The following is a 23585-nucleotide window of genomic DNA, read 5'->3' as shown; positions in this document are numbered from 1 at the left end:
TTATTATTAAACATGTGCGTTCCACACAGCCCTGACCCACTGTTCAAAATAAAGTTGTGTTTTATTTTACTGCATTTGTACGCTAGGAAAAACTGGGTCTAAGATGTTACACAGCCACCTACCACTACTGGGGAGGGGGGGGGGGCTGCACCCACCACCACTAGCGGGAGCTGCAGCCCCCCTTCCCGCGGTAATGCATACAACCGATTAATGAGTTAGCTCCTGCTGGAAGGTGCATCGCAACAGACGAAAACGGCACATCTCTTACCCGTTGACACAACAAGTATTGGCGTTTTCCTCACTACTGTTTACACTATGCTGTAGTGCAGTAGTACCACCAACCATAAAAACAGCATTGCTCTGCATGCATAATACATGAACCGCTTGCAAGGAAAGCCCCATGTGCACTGAAGCTTCTCAGCACGAGCAAGAGGGATTCACAGCGGAAGTGTATGGCGGACTTCTTTAAACTCCTAGCAGATACGTCTATCCCAGAGCAGCTTGCCCTCTTCGACCCGGGTTTCCGCCGAGTTCCTTCATTCCTTCAAGGTCACCAGTCCATCAAAAGTAAAGCCGGAATTGATGGTGTTGGTGAGCCTGATGATGGATTGGGTGGGCTCACGGCAGTGTTGCAAGAAAAAAAACAAAAAAAACAACAACTCTGCAGGATGCTTTTGTTATTCCTGGGTCTCATGACTCAATAAATGTTTCCATCCGACTTTCGAATAAATTTCAAGCAGAGATAAATGTCCCAGAAAAATAAAGTCAACGTGCATTTAGGTGTAAAAGGTGCATTTTTTTCGGCTCTGCCTCCAGCAAACACAACCTTGAATGCAGGCGTACATGTGCTAGTGTGTCACACGTCCATACCTGCACACCCACAGGAGAGATGGATGGAGACCATCAAGAACCCATTCATGTCACACTTCTTTCTTATTGGTTCAGCCGATGGTCATTTAATGCTGTCCGAAAAAAAGAAGGCAAATTGCACCCAACAATGTTACTGTGCAGCAAATGGACCTACATCAAACCTTGATAAGTAGCTGCACCATGAAGCTGCTGTTTCCTTTCTAATATCTCATATCTAACCTCATATCTCCTGTCTAATATCTGGTGTTGTTCTTTTCATATATCGAACGAAGGAAGGTTTCTAGTAGGGTTCAGAAAATATCCATACACTCGATTTTCACGATATTATCTTTTGTGATACTGTATCAATTCTCAAAACCACTGTATTGTGGTGGACACGTATTGGGGACAGAATTCAACCCAGGAACTAAGGGTTAAGTCATGGTTGCCCTGGCAGGTTAACGCAGGGTTAAGTTATGGTTGTCCAGCCAGTTTCCTGGTTCTTCTCGCCGCCTCCGCTCAGTCGAGCAGTGGCTTTGTTGTCTCTCTGATTTACCGTGGATTAAAGAAAGTTGCCTACACGGCTAAAGTGTGAACCTACGGTCTTCTCTGTTCCTTCGGCTCTACAGTATCGATTTTTAATCGTTTACACGTAAAGGTTCATGGCGAACATTTTGTGTTGTGCGTAACCCCGTGACCGCTAGATAGCAGCGATTGGCCTCTTCCTCTTGAGACAGGAAGTAGCATAAGCACAAAGAACACAGGCCTATGAAACCGCGATATATCGCCTTTCTTACAGTATCGCGATATATCGCGAGACATCGAAACGTAACCCCTCCTGAGGGGTGGAGCAGCGACCGGGACAGCGCGGAAGAGCTGCGTGATTGGCCAAGTATAATTGGGGAGGAAAAGGGGGAAACCCCCCCCCCCAAAACAATCAATATTGTGGTAGCGTCAATATCGGGTAATCGTGTATCTGTCATTTACCGTCACCATTTTGTGCCAAGAGAGATGATCGGATGTAAAGCTTGGAGGTGTGTATTCCAAACCTTTCTGTCTTGTCACTTCGTCCACAGTGCACGTGAAGGCGGGAACCTGCGAGGTGATCGCCGCACACCGCTGCTGCAACAAGAACAAGATCGAGGAGCGATCCCAGACCGTCAAATGCTCCTGCTTCCCCGGACAGGTGGCCGGGACAACAAGAGCGGCGCCATCTTGCGTGGACGGTACGGCGGGCTTCTAGTTCAACTTTTGGGGATTTTTCTTTTTTTTTTTTGTACGTCACATTTAGTATGGCTGAAACCAATGGCGGCTGGCCAGTAGAGGGCGCTGGGCAGCTGCCCCCTTCAAATATCAAGAGATGAAAATCTACTTAAAATATGATAAAAATAATTTAGTTGTGTAATGCAGATAATTATGAAATAAAATTATTTTTCAGCCTGTCAGCAGCCATTAAATACTGGTTTCAAATGGTATTTGGTTGGTTCCTGTCTGAATACATATACTTCCTGGGTGAGGGGCGGAGGCCAAACCATACCTGATGTAAGCCCTCAAACTTGTGGCGAGCAGGTGACCCGAGGCTGCTCTCTGATTGGGTGCTGCAGATTTTCCAGGGGGCGTCGTTGGTATTGTTTTAATGTTTTTTTCATCTAATGTGATTGGACAATTCTCGTGGCTGTCAATCATGTTCACACCCACCACGACGCCTCGTCTCGGCTGCCAATCACCCACCGCCTACGAACCCTGATAAAATCTATAGGCTACATTGTCCTTCTGAATAACTGTGTGGCTGTGGACATTAAAGCAGCTGTTAGGTGTGCTGCGCCAAGGTACATTGCCCCCCCCCCCATTTTTAGCACCAGCCGCCACTGGCTGAAACACAGCGAGGTGTAACGCCAACTGTCAGCCCTTTCACTGAGCCGCTGGTGCTTATTTCAATATGCACGACTTTCGGCGCTTTTCCCACAAAACAACAAATGTGTGAGAAAGGTGTTGTGGTGTGGTTGCGTTGGGAGTTAATGACCCCGCTGGATTGTCTCCCGCGGGGCTCAAATCGAACCGTCCACCGGTTCATTCACTCCCCCTTTGTCTGCAGTTAGCTACAAGAGCATATCAGACCCCCGCGCTCAGCCGAGTGGAGAGAAGGCCAGGTCATTTAATATCATGTCAACAGTGGCCTCTGTTGCAGGTGAATCGATCCCGATCTCCTCTTTTTCTCCCATAATGGCTCTGACAGGGGCGTCCTCCATTTTGACAGTCCTCTCCACGCTTTTAGAAATGTCAAGGGACACTGTCACTCCCCCCGTAGGCCTCCTCGGAGCAACTTAAGACCTTGATGCGCCAACCTTTCACTGCTCACTTTATTACCCCTCCTACGCACACACACACACACACACACACACACACACAAAACGCTTCACTCATGCTGGCTGCCTGTGCTCACAGCGCTGCAAGGCTTGACATTGACCCACACACTGTAATTCACTGCCGAGCACACAAAGGCATGGTGGGAATGACGGGTTACCCTGTCAGCCGCGGATCAAAACGTGTTGCCTTCACTCTGCCTGACGTGTGTGTGGAAACAGGCAGCGTTCTGTGACTGAACCCACTTCGGCCAGAGCCCCGCCGCGGCTCTTACCGTTATAATTATGATCATCACGCCGAGGACATGCCAACACAGTCCCCGTCCAAATGTCAGCTGGTTTTATATGAGCGAAGCTCTCAAATGGTCAAAGTCCAATTTCAGATGTGGATTAGTAGTGTTCCCAGGGCGTCCGGGTAGCGTAGCGGCCTATTCCGTTGCCTGCCAACACGGGGATCGCCGGATCGAATCCCCGTGTTACCTCCAGCTTGGTAGGGCGTCCCTACAGACACAATTGGCCGTGTCTGCGGGTGGGTAGCCGGATGTGGGTGTGTGTCCTAGTCGCTGCACTAGCGCCTCCTCTGGTTGGTCGGGGCGTCTGTTCGGGGGAGGGGGATAGCGTGGTCCTCCCATGCCCCAGATAGCATCCGGATGTGGGCCACTTCAGGTAATGATGCGGCACTGATGGTCTTCTTCTGGCCCTGACAAAATGGATGTGAGCTCACATGTATAATAGCAAATATGGCCCAAATATGCCAAATCACATGTGGGCCTTTTTTGGCAAAGATGCGACGCTCTGGGCAACATGTAATCTGGATGTGACACTGAAGTGGCCCGTGTGGTAAATGGTGAATATGGCCCAAATATCACAAAACAAATATGGGCCACCTTTAGCAAATATGTGGCACATGCGACATTGCTATGGCTCGGTTCTGGCCCAGATCTGGCAAACAGGAGCGGACCGCCCAAGTGCCATCATTCCACACGTTTATGTGGGCCAGGTGAAGTGTCGGGTGTGGGACGGGTCCGGGCCACAGCAATTTTGCTATCCGGGGCGCTACGTCCCCCTAGTGAAACTCCTCACTGTCAGGTGAAAAGAAGCGGCTGGCGACGCCACATGTATCGGAGGAGGCATGTGGTAGTCTGCAGCCCTCCCCGGGTCAGCAGAGGGGGTGGAGCAGAGATCGGGACGGCTTGGGAGAGTGGGGTAATTGGCTTGATACAATTAGGGAGAAAAAATCCACAAAAAATAAATAAATAAATAAATAAATAAATAAATAAATAAATAAATAAAAAATAGTGTTTCCAGTAGCTGGTCTCCTGGTGCACAGGACTGCATCAAAACACAATCACCACAAAGAAAAACAAGAGACGGGCTGATAAGGATTAGTCGCCATCGATGAAATTAAAAATTTGTTTCTAAAGCTCTTTTTTTGTGTCATATAATCTCTTTATTGGCACGTCAAATTTCCTGCCTCAGGCTACCGTGAAAACTAATATTTCAAAGATAAGAACACACACACACACACACACACACACACACACACACACACACACACACACCTTCAGCTTATTCACAACTTCAAAATCAGCATGAAGTAGTGAAACGGAAACCCGGCCCTTGCTAACTGCCTGTCTGGCGTCCTCTCTCCCACAGCGTCCATAGTTGCACAGAAGTGGTGGTGCCAGATGCACCCCTGCATGGATGGGGAGGAGTGCAAAGTGCTGCCAGACCGGAAAGGATGGAGCTGCAGTACCGGAAACAAAGTAAAGACGACCAAGGTGGGTGAAAAGCCCTCGCGGTTCATCACATGGTAGGCGTTACAGGGAAAAACGGAAACTGCAGAATAAGGGTGAAAGGTAAAATCACGAGGATTTACTTGCAAACAAATGTCGTCGTTTGATTCCGTCCGTTGCCGTCTTATTTTAGATAAAGTTTAAATCACAGGTATCCAAATCCTGCATGTTTTTGTTGTTTATTTCTACATTATGGTTACTGGCAGGTAGAAAAATAACATCCCGGGCGTCCGGGTGGCGTGGCGGTCTATTCTGTTGCCTACCAACACGGGGCTCGCCGGTTCGAATCCCCGTGTTACCCCCGGCTCGGTCGGGCGTCCCTACAGACACAATTGGCCGTGTCTGCGGGTGGGAAGCCGGATGTGGGTGTGTGTCCTGGTCGCTGCACTAGCGCCCCCTCTGGTCAGTTGGGGCGTCTGTTCAGGGGGGAGGAGAACTGGGGGGAATAGCGTGATCCTCCCACGCGCTACGTCCCCCTGGTGAAACTCCTCACTGTCAGGTGAAAAGAAGCGGCTGGCGACTCCAGATGTATCGGAGGAGGCATGTGGTAGTCTGCAGCCCTCCCCGGGTCGGCAGAGGGGGTGGAGAAGGAACCGGGACGGCTCAGAAGAGTGGGGTAATTGGCCAAGTACAACTGGGGAGAAAAAGAGGGAACCCCCCCCCCTAAAGAAAGAAAATAAATGCCCACATAATGTTATATGATGAAGCAAAGCTGATGTAGGTGTAGTTCGGTCTAAGAAAATAGTTCCTACATGAAACTGCTCACAAGGTCTGTGGACTATCTTGAGTAACCGGGTCATGATTTCTGGAAGGGGAGACAGCTGTTGAGTTTTTCAAATGTATTGCTCGCCGCTTTGAGCAGCACAAGCCGAGTGCCGCCCAGTGCCATTGTGTCCCGAGAGAAGGCGGACATCTCCACGGCCCATATCTCCAGAACTCCTCGACTCACACCCAAACCATCCAGATGGATAAACGGCACTGCAAATACGAGGAAAAACATGTATTTTGGAGGTGAACCGTCCCTTTAAATTCGTGACAGGAGATAGGGAGGGACATTTCTTCAAACACCAGGTTTATACCTAGCCAACACATTTTGCATCCATACATCCATTATCTGAACCGCTTATCCTGCTCTCAGGGTCGCGGGGATGCCGGAGCCTATCCCAGCAGTCAGTGACGGACTTGGACAAAAATAAGGCTCTGGCATTTGGTCCCGACAGGCCCATTTTCCAAAGGGGGGGTTGTGTATTTTGTAATGCAAATATCACATACACATGATCGGCACCAGCAGCACTTACAGGCCTTCTTAACTAAATGATACACACACTGAAGCAGAGCACAACACGTTCAGACGACCATCTTAGAATAACACAATGGCAATGAGTGGAATACGCGTAAAGAACAGGAGGTTATGCTCGCATAGCTTTGTTAATGCAAATGACGCTCCGCAGTTGGCACCAACAGCCCCCGCTACAGGCTTCCACAATAACGACATATCCCATGAAGTTCATTCATATTAATGTCTCTCTAGTATCTCCTCGTTAGCTTGACTCCCTCCCTTGTTATCTTGTGTCTCTCCCTCATGTCACTCTCCCTTCTCGTTAGCCTGCCTCTCTCCCTCCTCGTTAGCTTGTCTCTCTGTCTCTCCCTCCTTGTGCTCCTTTTCCTCCTCCATGCTGCTAACGTTAGCTACTTTAGTCGTTTTGGACATGGCGGGCTGCATAAACATAGTTGACTTGGCCCATTTAGCTGCGCCAGCCACAAGGCGTGTTCTTCTTCCTCTCGCTCTCTTTTTCAGCACCTCCTTTTCTTTTCTTTTCTTTTTTTTTTACTGTTTTCTTCCATTTTTAACCTTTTATTGTTGAACTCGACCAAAGATGAACTTGACCAACTTGACCGCATTGTGATTGCACGTAAGCCTAGGCCTGGGCCGATCCACTTGAGGAGGGGGACCGGCCGCCACCTTACACTAACATTATTCAACATAGTTTACCAGGGAGCCCCTCCCCCCCTCCCTACAACAGTGGGCCACCTCATCCTGTATAATTGGCTGGTGTGATACGTGATTGTAGCCGCCTGCGTTGAATAAAAAATAAACTTACGCTGCTATACTCAGAGTATAGCAGCCCAGAGGCCCAAAAGTGCAGCGGCATTTGCCAGAACTGCCAGATTGCCTGTCCGGGCATGCCAGCAGTCATTGGGCAGCAGGCGGGGAGATACCCCGGACAGGCTCCCAGTCAATCACAGGGCTGACACACACACATTCACACCTAGGGACAATTTAGTATGCTGATTCACCTGACCTACATGTCTCTGGACTGTGGGAGGAAACCGGAGCACCCGGTAGAAACCCATGCAGACACGGGGAGAACATGCACACAGGGGATGACCCAGGACGACCCCCGAGGTTTGACTATCCTGGGGCTCGAACCCAGGAACTTCTTGCTGTGAGGTGACCACACTAACCACTTCGCCACCGTGCCGCCATTTGGCATTCATGTGATCATTAGTTTATGTATACATCTTGGCTGTGTAGCTGATGTTATCTCCAGCCTCTACCTAGCTTGCGCCGTGTTAGCTACAAACCAAATCTCTCTTTTTCTTACTGATTCTCACCAGAATACAAAACTTCTTGGTCCTGAGCTGAAGTTTGTATGAACTCAAGAAGGCCTCTTAGTTTCTGTGTGACCCATGAGCAACACCTCCATTTCATCTCCGCATCTGAATTTTCACCCACATTTATGCAGCAAGAATTTGGGCTCCAGGGTTCAATCAGTGGTCTCATCTTACACGGACGTATCAGGTCAAAACGACTGAGATCATGTCCCAGAGTCATCAAAAGATAGTATTTTACGGTAAACACATTTATTTTCCCTGATTTACTATTATATACAGTGGTGTGAAAAAGTGTTTGCCCCCTTCCTGATTTCTTATTTTTTTGCATGTTTGTCACACTTAAATGTTTCAGATCATCAAACAAATTTAAATACTAGACAAAGATAACACAAGTAAACACAAAATGCAGCTTTTAGATGAAGGTTTTTATTATTAAGGGAAAAAAAATCCAAAGCTACATGGCCCTGTGTGGAAAAAGTGATTGCCCCTTAAACCTAATAACTGGTTGGGCCACCCTTAGCAGCAACAACTGCAATCAAGCGTTTGCGAGAACTGGCAATGAGTCTTTTACAGCGCTGTGGAAGAATTTTGGCCCACTCGTCTTTGCAGAATTGTAGTAATTCAGCCAAATTGGAGGGTTTTCGAGCATGAACCGCCTTTTTTAAGGTCATGCCACAGCATCTCAATCGGATTCAGGTCAGGACTTTGACTAGGCCACTCCAAAGTCTTTATTTTGTTTTTCTTAAGCCATTCAGAGGTGGACTTGCTGGTGTGTTTTGGATCATTGTCCTGCTGCAGAACCCAAGTGCGCTTCAGCTTGAGGTCACGAACAAACGGCCGGACATTCTCCTTCAGGATTTTTTGGTAGACGGCAGAATTCATGGTTCCATTTACCAAAGCAAGTCTTCCAGGTCCTGAAGCAGCAAAACAGCCCCAGACCACTATATTTTACTGTTGGTATGATGTTCCTTTTCTGAAATGCTGTTATTTTTACGCCAGATGTAATGGGACACACACCTTCCAAAAAGTTCAACTTTTGTCTTGTCAGTCCACAGAGTATTTTCCCAAAAGTCTTGGGGATCATCAAGATGTTTTCTGGCACAACTGAGATGAGCCTTTATGTTCTTTTTGCTCAGCAGTGGTTTTCGTCTTGGAACTCTGCCATGCGGGCCATTTTTGCCCAGTCTCTTTCTTATGGTGGAGTCATGAACACTGACCTTAACTAAGGCAAGTGAGGCCTGCAGTTCTTTGGATGTTGATGTGGGGTCTTTTGTGACCTCTTGGATGAGTCGCCGCTGCGCTCTTGGGGTAATTTTGGTCAGCCGGCGACTCCTGGGAAGGTTCACCACTGTTCCATGTTTTCGCCATTTGTGGATAATGGCTCTCACTGTGGTTCGCTGGAGTCCCAAAGCTTTAGAAATGGCTTTATAACCAGACTGATAGATTTCAATTACTTTGTTCCTGAATTTCTTTGGATCGCAGCATGATATCTAGCTTTGGAGGATATTTTGGTCAACTTCACTTTGTCAGGCAGGTCCTATTTAAGTGATTTCTTGATTGAGAAGAGGTGTGGCAGTAATCAGGCCTGGGTGTGGCTAGAGAAATTGAACTCAGCTTTCCAAAGATGTGATAAACCACACTTAATTTATGTTTTAACGGGGGGGGGGCAATCCCTTTTTCACACAGGGCCATGTAGGTTTGGATTTTTCTTTTCCCTTAATAATAAAAACCTTCATTAAAAAAACTGCATTTTGTGTTTACTTGTGTTACCTTTGTCTAATATTTAAATTTGTTTGATGATCTGAAACATTGAAGTGTGACAAACATGCAAAAAAACCCCAAGAAATCAGGAAGGGGGCAAACACTTTTTCACACCACTGTAGTTATCTGTTTTCAGTTCAGTTTGAGAGTAGCTTCCCCAACATGGCTGACGAGTCATCCTCATCATCCTCATCACCATCATCATTGATATCACGCATCATATGAGATATTAAAGGTACACATAATGAATAAATATTATACCACTGATCACTTTTTGAGTGACTACAACCACAATGGAGAGCTGAGTGACACGATGATGATGAAGTTTAACCACAGGGCCACATTAACATATGTAGCGCCACCTTGTGTTACCATACACCGACCGCGTGTCACTTAAAAGAAAAAGAAGAAACCTAGAGGTGAAGAAACACCTGTCACAGCTGTTGTCTCGAACACCATGAGGTGAAGAATATTTTGAAAGCAAAGAGGGAAAGAAGGGCTGCGCTGTAAATTTACAGTCTCTATTTATGACGTGTTTTGGTCACATCACTTTCTTCGCGAAGTTCATTGCTCTGACCTGTGCAACAGTCTAAATTTGATTTTAGATTATTGCCAACATGTCTGGTTACAGACGCACCGTGACCATGAAATACTGCATTGCAGTATGTACAGGAGTTGGACAGCGGCCATTTTAAATTGTTTGAAAAATAGTATTGAAAGTTGTTAGAATTTTAATTTTGGAGTCAGTTAGTTTCATAAGACATACTAACACGTGTAATGCATTAATATCTCAACTGGGTATTTATCTTGACAGATTATAGAGTTTAAAAACCGTGGCGGTCAAAATGACCGCCCATGGTCGTTCTAGTAGTTTTTAAGTTCCGGTCGTTGTTTGGGACTGTTTTAATATTTAGTTTCAGTTCTTTTTTTTTTTTTACATTTCACGTTTTATAGGCCTTGTTACATTTGTTAGATTAGCAATATGTGTTCTCCCTTTTGTTTTTCAGGTAATATTTTCACTTTTCAATTTTGCTGTTCAAGTTCGACCATATCTCTCTGAAGTTTAAATTGTTTAAAAATAGTATTATAGTTGTTAAAACGTTAATTTTGGTGTCAGTTAGTTTCATAACAGATATACTAACATATGTAATGCGTTAATATCTCAACTGGGTATTTATCTTGACAGAATATAGAGTTTAAAAACCAGCAGTCATTTTGACCACCCATGGTCATTTTAGTTAGGAGTTAAATCCCAGTCGTTCTCGTGTTAAAAAGTCAGAGCCGGCTTGGACGCTACTTCAGGCGTGTCAGTAATGCCTTGGGTACACTTGTCTTTTCAATGCCACTTTTGGCATCCGATCATGCCCGGACACATTAACTGTTGAAGCCGTTTGCTATTTAAGGTATCTAGATGTGAGGCTTGTTTCACATGACAAACATTGTTAGTCCTGCACACAATGAGCACGGTGGTCGGGCGATCTAATGGTTACGCCATCACAGAAGTGAAAGAACAGAAGTCAGGAAGTAGCGAGCAACGGGACATAAACAAAGCAAAAAGCCAAAAAGAGTACAATTTGGTGCCAATCTACTCGCTTTGTTTCTACAGCCTCCCGTGTTGTCTCTAGTTCTATTTCCTGCATCAGGGTTCTTACACTTTTTCACCAATGATTTTCCATGACTTCTCCAAAACCTTTTACTGAATTTCCATGACCAAAAGAAATTATTCTATCTCAATGGGACCACCGAAAACTAATTATCGTAACACTAAGTAAAAGCACTCTCTCTACGTAGGTTGTCACACAGGGCCAAAGCTTCAGAGCTTGGTCAGACACACTGACATTTTCAAGCCAACGGTGTCTGCAGAACTTGAGCAACATGGTGTTGCATCCAGTGGCGGTGACGAAGTCCTGATGACGAGCAGGACAATCATGGAAAAGCCAGTATAGGCTCGAGAGTGTGTGCTCAATGTCCCAGCTGGTAGCTTTGCATCCCTCTCTAAAGGCGTTGTGCATGATATGCAAACCGCAAGAACCAACGTTGAGAAGCGATCTGTCCACCTGCTTTTGCATCTCTTTCTGTAGAAGTCCGAATGCTTTCCAGTTCACATGTGGCTCGTCCATAGACAGCTGGATGAGGTTATTAACTCCTATCTCAGACAGCACGTTGCTAATCTTTTTGACGATATCAACTGCAGTGGAATGTCCCAAAAATTCCGAGCCAACATATTTAGTCTTTACTTCTGCTCCATCCCACAGCCTCACATGTAAATCCATTTGTTTGGACTGCAAATGGTGGTTTAGGCTTTCGTCAAACAGCACTGCATATGCCGTTTGTTGGGACACTTCTGACTGTAAGAGTCTTTTAAAGTGTGGAGCAAGCTCAACAGTGCAGACATAGGCACACTTGTTCTCACCACAGGTACATTTCGCTGCAATCTGGCTGTCCGGGAACATGGCGGCGAAAAGACGGCTCGTGTCCTCGGATGACTTGAATGAATAGTGTGAATTCATGATTTTTAGGGCCCACAGTATCTCCGCTTTGAGGACTTCATTTTTTGCAGAAACGTCCAAAGTTGTCTGCTTTGTTGCCGTGGAAACTGTAGTAGTGTTGCTGGATGTCCTCACAGCATCCGCGTTCATAAACTCACCTATGGGTATTGCGCTGCTAGCAACTGTGGCTACAGTCTTGTGCTGTTTCCCCTTCAAGTGGCTAACGAGCGCTGCCTTGCCCATATGCGAAATGTCAAATGTTTTACAGCACAGTTTGCATTTAGTACGCCTTGGGTCAGTGTCTTTTGCCAGCCATAATTGGTATTTATCCTTAAAAAGCCATGTATTATTGAAGCTGCACTTCCCTGGCATTTGGTCGGCATCGTCCGTTTGCTAGCAGAAGCAACTCCAGGCTAGTGGGCGTGCCTGCAGTTCCTAGGCGCTTGCACGCCGCAGGCCCAGTAACACAGACTGAGCCAGACTGAATAAACTTTTCACGCCACCAAAACATCACGACGGTCCGTGGCAATTTACATTTTATTATGCCACATTGATTTTGTTTGGATTAATTGATGAAACTTTAAGATATATTTCCATGACTTTTCGAAAACTTCTGAAAAAATATTATTTTCCATAACTTTTCCAGGGCCTGGAAATTGCATTTTAAAATTCCATGACTTTTCCAGGTTCTTCATGACCGTACGAACCCTGCTGCATATAACTCTGATTTCCCTGGGTGGCGTGGCGGTCTGTTCTGTTACCTACCAACACGGGGATCGCTGGTTTGAATCCCCATGTTACCTCCGGCTTGGTCGGGCGTCCCTACAGACACAAATTTTTGCAATTTGTGATATTGGGCTGTACAAATAAAATTGACTTGACTTGATAGTTGGCTGTGTCTGCGGGTGGGATGCCAGATGTGGGTATGTGTCCTGGTCGCTGCACTAGCACCTCGTCTGGTTGGTCGGGGTGCCTGTTTGGGGGGGGGGGACTGGGGGGAATAGTGTGATCCTCCCACACGCTACATCCCCCTAGTGAAACTCCTCACTGTCAGGTGAAAAGAAGCGGGTGGTGACTCCACATGTATCGGAGGAGGCCTGTGGTAGTCTGCAGATCAGCAGAGGGGTTGGAGCAATGACCAGGATGGCTCAGAAGAGTGGGGTCATTGGCCGGATACAATTAGGGAGAAAAGGGGCGGGGGCACCCTCGGATTTCCCTCTGTTTCCTTCCAGTTACGTCATGCTGTAAACTCATTGGCTGTGCTTTCTAAAGGCCAGCAGGAGACAGAGTTAGAGTTCAACAACACAGATCTTTAGCCAGAGTGCTATAGAGCCAGGTTTGCGTGGTGCACACCGCCGAGGTCCAGCATGCCAGGAAGCTCCAGCATGCCTGGAAGCCGAGTGTCTCGCTGTCCTCATAGGAAAACAACGGCTCCGCCAGCACTGCACCACTTTGTCGTTCTTCACATGAAATGGCCTCAAGCCTTTGAGAGGTGCCAGTGATTCCAGCGGAAGCTCGTCTCTCTAGGAGGATGTTGTGTGAGAGGGTATAAAGGCTGCACTCTGATCAAGAAGGACGAGTACGGCTAAGAGCCCCGAGTCAGCTAGCTGCCAACAGATCATTGGTGATTTTCACCATGGCTGTCTCCGTATTGTGAAAGGAGCAAAAACCAGACTGACATTGTTCAAACGACAGTTGTCAGTCAAGTGAGCGTGTACCTGAGCTGCAACTGTTCTTTCAGGTATTTTAGAGAGAAATGGTAAATTTGAAATTGGCAGAAAATTATTTAAATTGTTGGGGTCTACACCTGGTTTCTCGAGAACTGGATTCATTGCAGCTGTTTGAGAGATGAGGGAACAAGACCAGAAGTAAGGGAGGAATTGTATCTGGCCAATTACCCCATTCTTCTGAGGTGTCTCGGTTGCTGCTCCACCCCCTCCGCTGATCCGGAGAGGGCTACAGACTACAACATGCCTCCTCCGATACATGTGGAGTTGCCAGCTGCTTCTTTTCACCTGACAGTGAGAAGTTTCGCCAGGGGGGACGTAGCATGTTGGAAGATCACGCTATTCCCCCCAGTTTCCCCTCCCCCCTGAGCCCCGACTGACCAGAGGAGGCGCTAGTGCAGCGACCAGGACACATACCCACATCCGACTTCCCACCCGCAGACACGGCCAATTGTGTCTGTAGAGATGCCCGACCAAGCTGGAGGTAACACAGGGATTTGAACCGGAGATCCCCGTGTTGATATGCAACGTAATAGACCACTATGCTACCCGGACGCCCCCGACCAAATATTTCGGCAACAGCTGGGAGTTTAAAACTAGATAGGGGAGAAAATAGTGGCTGTAAAATATTTTATACTGCGGAAAAAAGAGCTGTTGTGTTCCCTCCACCTGATCTCATTAAATTTGCATGATAGGAGGATTTCGCTGTGGAAGGAGCCTCCTTATAATGAAGTGTGTCGTTGTCGTACATGGCCTTACGCACAACAAGGCCAGTTTTTGCATAAAGCCGTTCCAGGTGATGGCCTTTAGCTTTAAGGGGCAGAGTGGGTAACAGAAACAAACCAGGTTTTTAAGGAGCAAGAGCATTTGAAAGACTATAAAGTCCATGGGTTTAATGAGAGGCCAGTCGGTCTGGGGAGGATAAATTGTCTCTGTTGGTGCTTTGTTGTGTTCTATTAGTGTTTCACACAGCAGCACCCTGGCTGCCCCTTTTCACCAAGCTCCTTTTTTGTTCATTTATGGATGACAGTTTTACATTTCTACACATCTTTTCCTTATAAACACACAACTGAACATGGAGGCGGTCATGCAGCGTGTTGTGGGGGCACACAAGTAAAGCAACGACCATTCATATTTTTAGAAGAGGGCGCTCTCTTGTACCATGTGCCATTTCCCCTGCTGTACCCCGCAGAAATATTAAATCCCATCAACATTAAATCTGACTGTTCTGCAAGAATCAGTTGTTGACCCACATATGTGGTTACAGTTTAGAACTGATCTTGCACAGCTGATGGAAAAAACCTGCACTGAAATGGCAAGTGTAACGACAATTGACCTTTCGCAAAGTCCCACCCCCCTTAGTTACTGTTGCTATGCCCGTCAAGCATTTCAGAACTATCCAGGAAGTAGCCGGAAAACACCAAAACATGAAGGAAGAAATCAGCGCATTGTGTGGGTAAAAGTAACAGTAATAATACGTTAGCTGTATTAGCTATCAATAATAGCTAGTAGCAAGCTTAGCTTGGAGCAGACAGGTATTGTTGTTGATTTTGGATGGATTAAGCTGGCCATGGGGTCTGCTATACTGCCAAATCTATTGCCCACATTGCGCTTCTTGCGTTCTGGGTTTCGGGTAGGGAAAGAAAATTACACCCCCTCCAAACTTTTCAGATATCTAGTATCCGATTTGCAGATCCCATAGGCACACCGGTTCAGCATTTTGCTGTGTGTCTGAAAGCTTGACGGACCGTTGCTAAGGTAGGATTGGACAAGCACCGTTCTGGGGCGGTACTTTGCGAAAGGTCAATTTAGATTATGGATGCAGGATATTGGGTATGAACGTTTTCATCCTCTCGGTCAATACCGATACCCAATGTACAATGTATAATGTACAATGCTACAATGTAGTAAATTCAGGGGCAGCCAGGATTCCGTCACAGCCGGGAATCGAACCCGGATAGCCCTGACCACGGGCGACTGTGCTAACCAGTCAACTAAAGGGTCCGACCCATTAGCCAAGGGCTAGCGAGTCTAGTCATCCGTGGTCGTTACACTACCCTCCCACCCCCACCCCTTCCGTCGAGGTAGTGCGTCCCTGCACTTCAGCATATCAGCTCCCTCACGCCTCTGGGCGCACGCGCTCCCGATGGCCTCCCGGTCTCACCATCCCACTTCTGACACCAATGTAGCGAATTCAGGGGGCAGCCGGGAACCAAACCCGGATAGCCTGCACCACGGGCGACTGCGCCAACCAGTCAACTAAAGGGTCCGACTCTTTTCCATTTCCATACATGACCACCATGTATCTCAGTCTCCCCTGCCTTTTATCGTCCTGTAACTGTGATGGTTGGTTCAGATGCAGACGTACACTCCTTCATTAGCGCCTGCCCTGATTCATTACTAAACACTACACCATTTTCAAGTGACTGCATTCACTAAAGGAGATGAGTACAAGTTACTGCAAGTTCAACAGAGGAAGTTTCACACTTATTCTGCCATAACATGATCAAACCAGTGCTCTTCTAATTGGCAGCAGGTTGGTCCTTCAACGTTTCATTGTAAAATGATGACTATGCTGCAAGTGAGTTTTTTTGTTTTTGTGAATTTCAAAAGGGCCTACATTTCTTTGTAGGCTGTGGCGCCACCTGTCATTCCATCAACACCTGTTGTTGCCGTTTGCACATAATGCATCATCATATAGCAGCAACATATCGGGCATCATTTTGATATCTGTCCTGATACCGATAACCCCCCCCCCCTTCTCCCCAATTACCCTACTCTTCCAAGCCCTTCCTGGTTGCTGCTCCACCCCCTCTGCTAATTTGCCTCCTCTGATACATGTGGAGTCGCCAGCAGCTTCTTTTCACCTGACAGTGAGGGGTTTCGCCAGGGGGACGTAGCGTGTGGGTGGATCACGCTATTCACCCCAGTTCCCTCTCCCCCCCAAACAGGCGCCCCGACCAATCAGAGGAGGCACTAGTGCAGCGACTAGGACACCTACCCACATCCGGTTTCCCACCCGCAGACACGGCCAATTGTGTACGTAGGGAAGTCGAAGGCAACACAGGGATTCGAACCTACAATCTCCGTGTTGGTAGGCAACGGAATAGACCGCTGCGCTACCCGGATGCCCTTGATAACACATTTTTAAAGTAATTATTGGCTGATGCCGATAAACTGACCAATATATGTTGTGCATCCATACGTAGGATGTGAGACAAAGGCAGGGAGAAGAGAAGGGAGGTAAAGGACAAGGCAGGAAGCAGAGAAGGGAGGTAAAGGACAAGGCAGGAAGGAGAGAAGGGAGGTAAAGGACAAGGCCAGAAGCAGAGAAGGGAGGTAAAGGACAAGGCAGGAAGGAGAGAAGGGAGGTAAAGGACAAGGCAGGAAGGAGAGAAGGGAGGTAAAGGACAAGGCCAGAAGCAGAGAAGGGAGGTAAAGGACAACCCAACTGAACCAAGAGCCCAGCAGTCATCTGGATGGATGCTGCGAAGCAGGGTCAGGAGAGGTCAGCATGTATTTACTTTCACAGATTAATAGAGATTACCCAGGCCAGTGTTTTGGATTTCAGGGTGTGGCGGCCCGGTAGCGTAGCGGATGGCTGACGGGGGTCTTACGGGTGACACGCGGTGGGGCCCGGGCCATCCATCACGTCCCAGTGTTTGACTCACCGAGCGCCTGTAGTTGAAGCCGCCTCTTCCATTATTCATGGCCGCGGGAGGCCCGGACCAAGCAGAGCTTTTTATTTTAGCCGGGTTAATAATTCATGGCCCCCTCACGCAGCCCCCAGGAAGACGGAAAGAGAAGCGAGAGGCGAGTGGGGGTACAGGTGGCTTGTAGGAGCCGTCAGAACCCTTTTTTATTTTTTTTTCCATTCGAGACTCTGCAGGGTTTCCCCTCCACGTTCACTGTCCTCCCGACTCCCACTGAGGGCCGGCAGGGGAGGGTCATTGTACGGCTACAGGGGTTTGTCCTCGACTTCCAGAACCGGTTTACATTTACATGGCCTGCAGAAAAGCCGAGTCCAAAATCACACACGATGTACCACGTACTACCTCCGTGTACTATTTTCCAGCATATTACTAGTATGGTGACTAAAAAGTACAACGGCTGTTCAGACATAAATACTTTGTCAAAGAGCTGCACCAGGGGGCCACTTCCTCTCAGCTCCTGGTGGTTATCGACGCCACGCAGCTTCTACCGCAGTGGTCACCCACAACCGCTGTTCAAATGTAACAAATAACAGTGATTTTAACTTCTTTCTGATCAGCATAGTGAAAGGTAATAATTACATTTAAACTGGTCCACCATGTTGCCGGATGCTTGTTTTTTTTTTTGAATCGCCCTCTGCCACTGTCGGTTGTTTTCGTGAAGTGTTGCAATGCTTTGTGGGATACTCATGCCAGCATTGTGTCTGTATTTCTCTGGCTGCAGTACTATGACATCTGGGTATTTTTGCACACTATTTGATGCATACTATGGTTTTGGACAAGCTAAAAAAACACATACTGTGCTGGTGTACTAAATACTATGCTGGTATGTGATTTCATATGCAGCCAAGTGTTATTTCAGGCTAATATCCTTGTTTGGAGCCCTGTGATGGCCTGGCGGCCTGTCCAGGGTGTCTCCCTGCCTGCCGCCCAGTGACTGCCTGGATCGGCTCCAGCATCCCCGCGACCCTGAGAGCAGGATAAGCGGTTGGATGGATGGATGGAGAATGTTGATAAATGATCATCAGTAGCGTGGATATGATGACCAAGCAGGTGGAGACGTCCATTGTTCGTCTCACTCAGCTAAAACAGCCGGACGAGCTCAGAAAATTGTCTCGCTTTGCTGTAACGCAGCCTCCAAGACCAGGGGAAGACAAGGCTCAAATTACATCAGGATGTTACGATTACGACCGAATTCCCAGACGAAATCTACCCTCATCTCACAATATCGATCTTATATTGATATATAGCCCGGCTCTTACTCTCACATCATGAGGAAGATAGACTGCCATAGATTTCTAAGTGGTTAATTTTATCAGGTTTTTTTTCTCCAAAACTAGGATCAATGTAACCCAAGTCCATGAAACCATATACAAGTTTCTCTTCTATTTTTTAATTCCTGGACAAAACTAGGGTAGTGTTTCTGCAAATATTTATCCATAATGAATTCAGAAGCAGTTTAGAGGCTGCCCGGTGCGGCCCGATGTCTTTATCGATAAAAGGAGACCGGCGGACAGCCTGCAAAGCGGGATGCTAAATCGTTCTATCGACCGCCGATGCGTTTCCCATGGTCCATGAAAAGACACGACGGGAGGACGGGTTTGACCCTGCGTGAGGTTTTCGGGGCAGCGGCGAGGACCGTGAAATACGACCCGGGGTACCTCGGCGGCTCTCGGTCAAGACGTGCTCGACCATGTTAGGCTGCAATCAGAGGTGCTTGGATTTTTATGGTATTAGTTCAGTAATTATAAAACCGAGTACACATGCAAACTCACACATAGATCCATGAGCACGTACACACACACACACACACACACACACACACACACTTTTGCACGTGAGCACACATGGTTGCGCATGCACACGTGGCCATTAAATGCTTATCCATCAAAGGGAGGGTCTTAGTGTTTCTGTCAATGGGACTTAGGAACCTGGAGCTGACCAGTCAAGTGTAGTCTTTCATCCTGAAGCAGCTTAAACATCAAAGCCTCAGGAGCTGACCTCTGTAGTGTTGACCCCCCCTTTTTTTTTTTTACACATTTACCCCTCTGATAAGCCGTAGCATGACATCTGCAACACCGAGGGATGCTAATTGTTTACATAAAGTTTCAACTGTGGGTTTTTTTTCTCATTTTTGCTGCCTGGTTAGTATAATTATTAGTATATCTAACTGGATAACAAAGAAGGTTGAATCAGTTCATCTGGATACAATGTTTATTGACAGATACATTTCATCACTCATCTAAGTGACCTCTTCAGTCTAAACTGACTGCAGCTATCCCACCCACCCTTATAAACAATACAGAACGATAAAGCTGCATGACGACCGAAACCATCGACCGGTTTCATATGCAAACATGGGTGTGACCACTGATCATGTGTACTATTCACAGAGGATTAGGGATTGTTGCGTTCACAGCATTGTAAGATGGTGACAGATGTTTAACGACCAAAAGCAACGACCAATTTCATGTGCAAATATGGGTGTGACCATTGGCTAGAGTTACAATGGCCATGTGTACTATTCACAGAGGGTTGGGGAATAGTTGCAATCACAGCATTGTAAGATAGTGATGGATGTAATCTTATTTTATCCCCCCACCCCCCGGGTTCAGGGATGGTCGTTCCCTCTTCACATAGATAGCCTGTTTGACTCCCCGTTCAAACCAGTGTTCCTCCCTATCAAGGACGTGCACATCCTCATCCTTGAAAGAGTGGCCACTGGCCTGTAGATGGTGTAGACTGTGGAGTCCTGGCCTGACGTACTAGCTCTCCTGTGTTGTGCCATCCTCTTGGCCAGCGTCTGTTTAGTTTCCCCGATGTACAAGTCACGGCAATCCTCCTGGCACTTAACAGCTACACTATATTGCTCTGCTTGTGCCGGGGGACCCGATCCTTGGGGTGGACCAACTTCTGGCGCAGCGTGTTTTGGGGTTGAGTTGAGTGATGAAACGTATCTGTCAGTAAATGTTGTGTCCAGATGGACTGATTCAACCTTCTTTGATTTTCTTACCTGGATCATTGAGCAGGGAGGCACGGTGACGCAGTGGTTAGCGCGGTCGCCTCACAGCAAGAACGTCCTGGGTTCGAGCCCCGGGGTAGTCTAACCTTGGTGGGTCGTTCCAGGTCGTCCTCTGTGTTGAGTTTGCACGTTCTCCCCGTGTCTGCGTGGGTTTCCTCCGGGTGGTCCAGTTTCCTACCATATTCCAAAGACATGTAGGTCAGGGGAATCGGCCATACTAAATTGTCCCTAGTATGAATGTGTGTGTGGGCCCTGTGATGGCATGGCGGCCTGTCCAGAGTGTCTCCCCACCTGCCGCCCAATGATTGCTGGGATAGGCTCCAGTATCCCCGTGACCCCGAGAGCAGGATGAGCGGTTCAGATAATGGATGGATTATTGAGCATACATCAAAACATCTAATTGGATACAACTTTCTACTTTTCTCCGACCGCATCAAATCTATTTTTTCATCCTGGCCTCTTTTACACACACCCCCTACTCCCGGAGGTCAACCTCTCTTTAGGCTGGTCCTCATCAATAAGAATTTATCCTTAAACGAGCTGGATTTTGAGGATGACAAATTACTAAACCGGAAATATACATACGGCAGTTCGAATTAGCATACAGTAATTAGAAACGTGTAGCTTAAAATGAACCAGCATGCCGAAGTAACATGTAGATGCATAACGTGTGCTGTGATCGCCATTTTGGTGCGACTGTGAGTAACAGCAGCCTGACAGCAGCTCCGCAGCATCTCTCTGTGCTGTGCTGCCAACACAGATATGCAGGAGGCCGTGGCTAATCTTCCAAAGTTTTGTCTCCAATAATGTCGTGACAAAATAACTTGGCACGGCTTTCCCCATGTACTGTACATATATACCGCAGCCTCGGCTCTGTGTTCCCCCGCCACCGGTGGAGCATGACCAACCAGTTTCTATATTCCTTGGTCCACACCCGCGATTCCCGAGGACTGTAGCGTCAAAGCGAAGATTAAATTGTGGGCTCCCCGAACAGCGTGCGCCATGTCTTCCGCCGCAGTGTCAGGCGGCAGAAGAATCACACCATTTTCTCCGCGATATTAGAAGTCTTCTGACTCGGAAGTCCTTACGGGGACGGGCGAGTCCCTTCATCAGGTCAGACGGTTGAGTCTCTGCCAAATGCTAATTGAATGGGTGCCAGTATTCACACTGGGTTGTTTGTGTGTGTTTGTGTTTGCTCATAGGCCAACTCCTCCGACAAAGCCTCGTGCATCAGACGGCACGTTGAAAAGGAGCATTCCACTTTTTTTGTTTCAGGGTAACACTGCCAGAGGACAATACTCACCTTCTGGAGTATTTATAGACCAACAGTAAACGTGGCGTGTACTGTGTCTTCTTCAGATCCAGTATTTCGATATTCATGAAAAATCCCTGAGAAAACTTGTGCCGGCAAAACGTCATTATGAATAACAGCCTTCCCCGTGTTCCAATGGAGATGATTAGCGCCGTATGCAGATGTCGTCTGACTTCCAGCGGTTCACAGTTTGCCTGTTTATATCATTCCGTCTTTTTCCACAGTTCAACAGTTTAACACCGCGATGACAACTTGGGAGCTTTAAACATCAGATAAATGTTATTCTCTGAATAGACTGCCGTTGTGTGCGGCAGCAAAAGAAGAATCGTTCCCCTTTACGTGTCCGTCTACCGGTTGTGATTAAGCCACAGTGAGGCTACTTTGAGAAATGACTGATGGTATAGAAGAAGGACAGTTTATGCTTCGCTAGCTCAACTCTGAACGACGACACCAATTTTGGAAGCCGTTATTTCTTTGTCTCGAAAACAGATTTACAGTTTGGGGATCAAAATGGTCTAGTAGTGACGCTCAGCTGATGATGGATCCAAATCACGTTGGTCCATGACTGATACAAAAAGTTAAAACATCAGGGGCGTCCAGGTAGCGTGGCGGTCTATTCCGTTGCCTACCAATACGGGGATCGTAGGTTCGAATCCCTGCGTTGCCTCCGGCTTGGTCAGCCGTCCCTACAGACACAATGTGTCTGCGGGTGGCCAGATGTGGGTGTGTGTCCTCATCGCTGCACTAGCGCCTCCTCTGGTCGGTCGGAGCGCCTGTTCAGGTGGGAAGGGGAAGTGGGGGGATAGTGTGATCATCCCACGCGCTATGTTCCCCTGGTGAAACGCCTCACTGTCAGGTGAAAAGAAGCGGCTGTCGACTCCACATGTATCGGAGGAGGCATGTGGTGGTCTGCGGTTAGTTAGTGAACCCACCACGTCTCATATAGACACCGGAGGGAACCTTCCATGTCATATATCAATGCTTCAACAACAGCAGCAATATATGACGCCGCGGGATTAGAACGGGCTCCCTTTTTCTAGTTCATGACTCAGATTTAACTTGAACCTTACATAACTTGTTATCTTTTCTCTTGTCTAGGTCACCCGATAGTCCCCTACGTCCAGGATAACCTTGTTTAGCAGCGGACGTCTCCTTGTCTGACCGATACCACGGGAACCCTGGACGGATGTCATCTGTTGTGAGATAATGGTGGAGACCAGGGAGTGATGTCAAGGACAAAGAAAAAAAGAAAAAAAGAAAAAAAAAAGGGCACTGACATTCCACTGAAAGGATGGAGGGAGATGACCAGGGGACACCTTATGAGACCACATATCCAAAAAGGACTACTGTTCGTAGACCCAACATCAACAGTAGCTTTTTTTCTGAAATGTCCCGCCCGCCAGATTTCTCTTTGTGCTATGGTTTTCTTCTTATGGACTAAGACTCAATCCCCCAAAGCTATTTATTGAGTGAAGGACTGTTGGTTTAACAAGAAAAGAAAAAAATCATTCTTAAAAATCATGTGATGTGTAATTTTTGTGTTATTTCCCTGCCCCTGAGAGCCGCGGGACTCTTGACACGTATCTATGTCGAGGAACTAGAGAGAACATGGACATTTTCATTCCTGTTAGCCTTATTAAGCGGAGATCTCTTCCTTTTAAGGCTTTGTTGATTTGAAACGATCGAGTGTTTGGCTTTCGTAACTTTGCTGGAGCATCGAGTCTTCTTTTCAAAGGCTTGACACGTCAAAACGGAGACCCCCACGAAAGGAAAATACAAAAATAACATAATGATGTTTGACGAGGAGTCGGCGTCCTCGACAAAGCGATTTAAGATGACACAAGCTGAGTTCCTCCCAGCTGTTTTAATGATATCTGTTGTTTTCAGAACCTCGTGACCAACATTGATTACAAATGTCAGTATTATCTCAATAAATCTAT

General features: G+C 47.2%; 1 protein-coding gene across 1 annotated transcript; it reads left to right on the top strand.

The window, feature by feature from the left end:
* The first annotated feature begins 452 nt into the window (after nt 1-452).
* LOC130132695 (chemokine-like protein TAFA-2) lies at nt 453-23585 on the top strand. The gene is made up of 4 exons (XM_056301818.1): nt 453-591; nt 1926-2075; nt 4869-4993; nt 22744-23585. The coding sequence occupies exons 1-4, from the start codon at nt 453-455 to the stop codon at nt 22753-22755; spliced, it is 426 nt and encodes a 141-aa protein (XP_056157793.1). The 3' UTR covers nt 22756-23585.

This window comes from Lampris incognitus, chromosome 2 (genome assembly GCF_029633865.1).
Source record: "Lampris incognitus isolate fLamInc1 chromosome 2, fLamInc1.hap2, whole genome shotgun sequence".
Lineage (NCBI taxonomy): Eukaryota > Metazoa > Chordata > Actinopteri > Lampriformes > Lampridae > Lampris > Lampris incognitus.
This window is presented reverse-complemented; position numbering and strand designations above follow the sequence as displayed.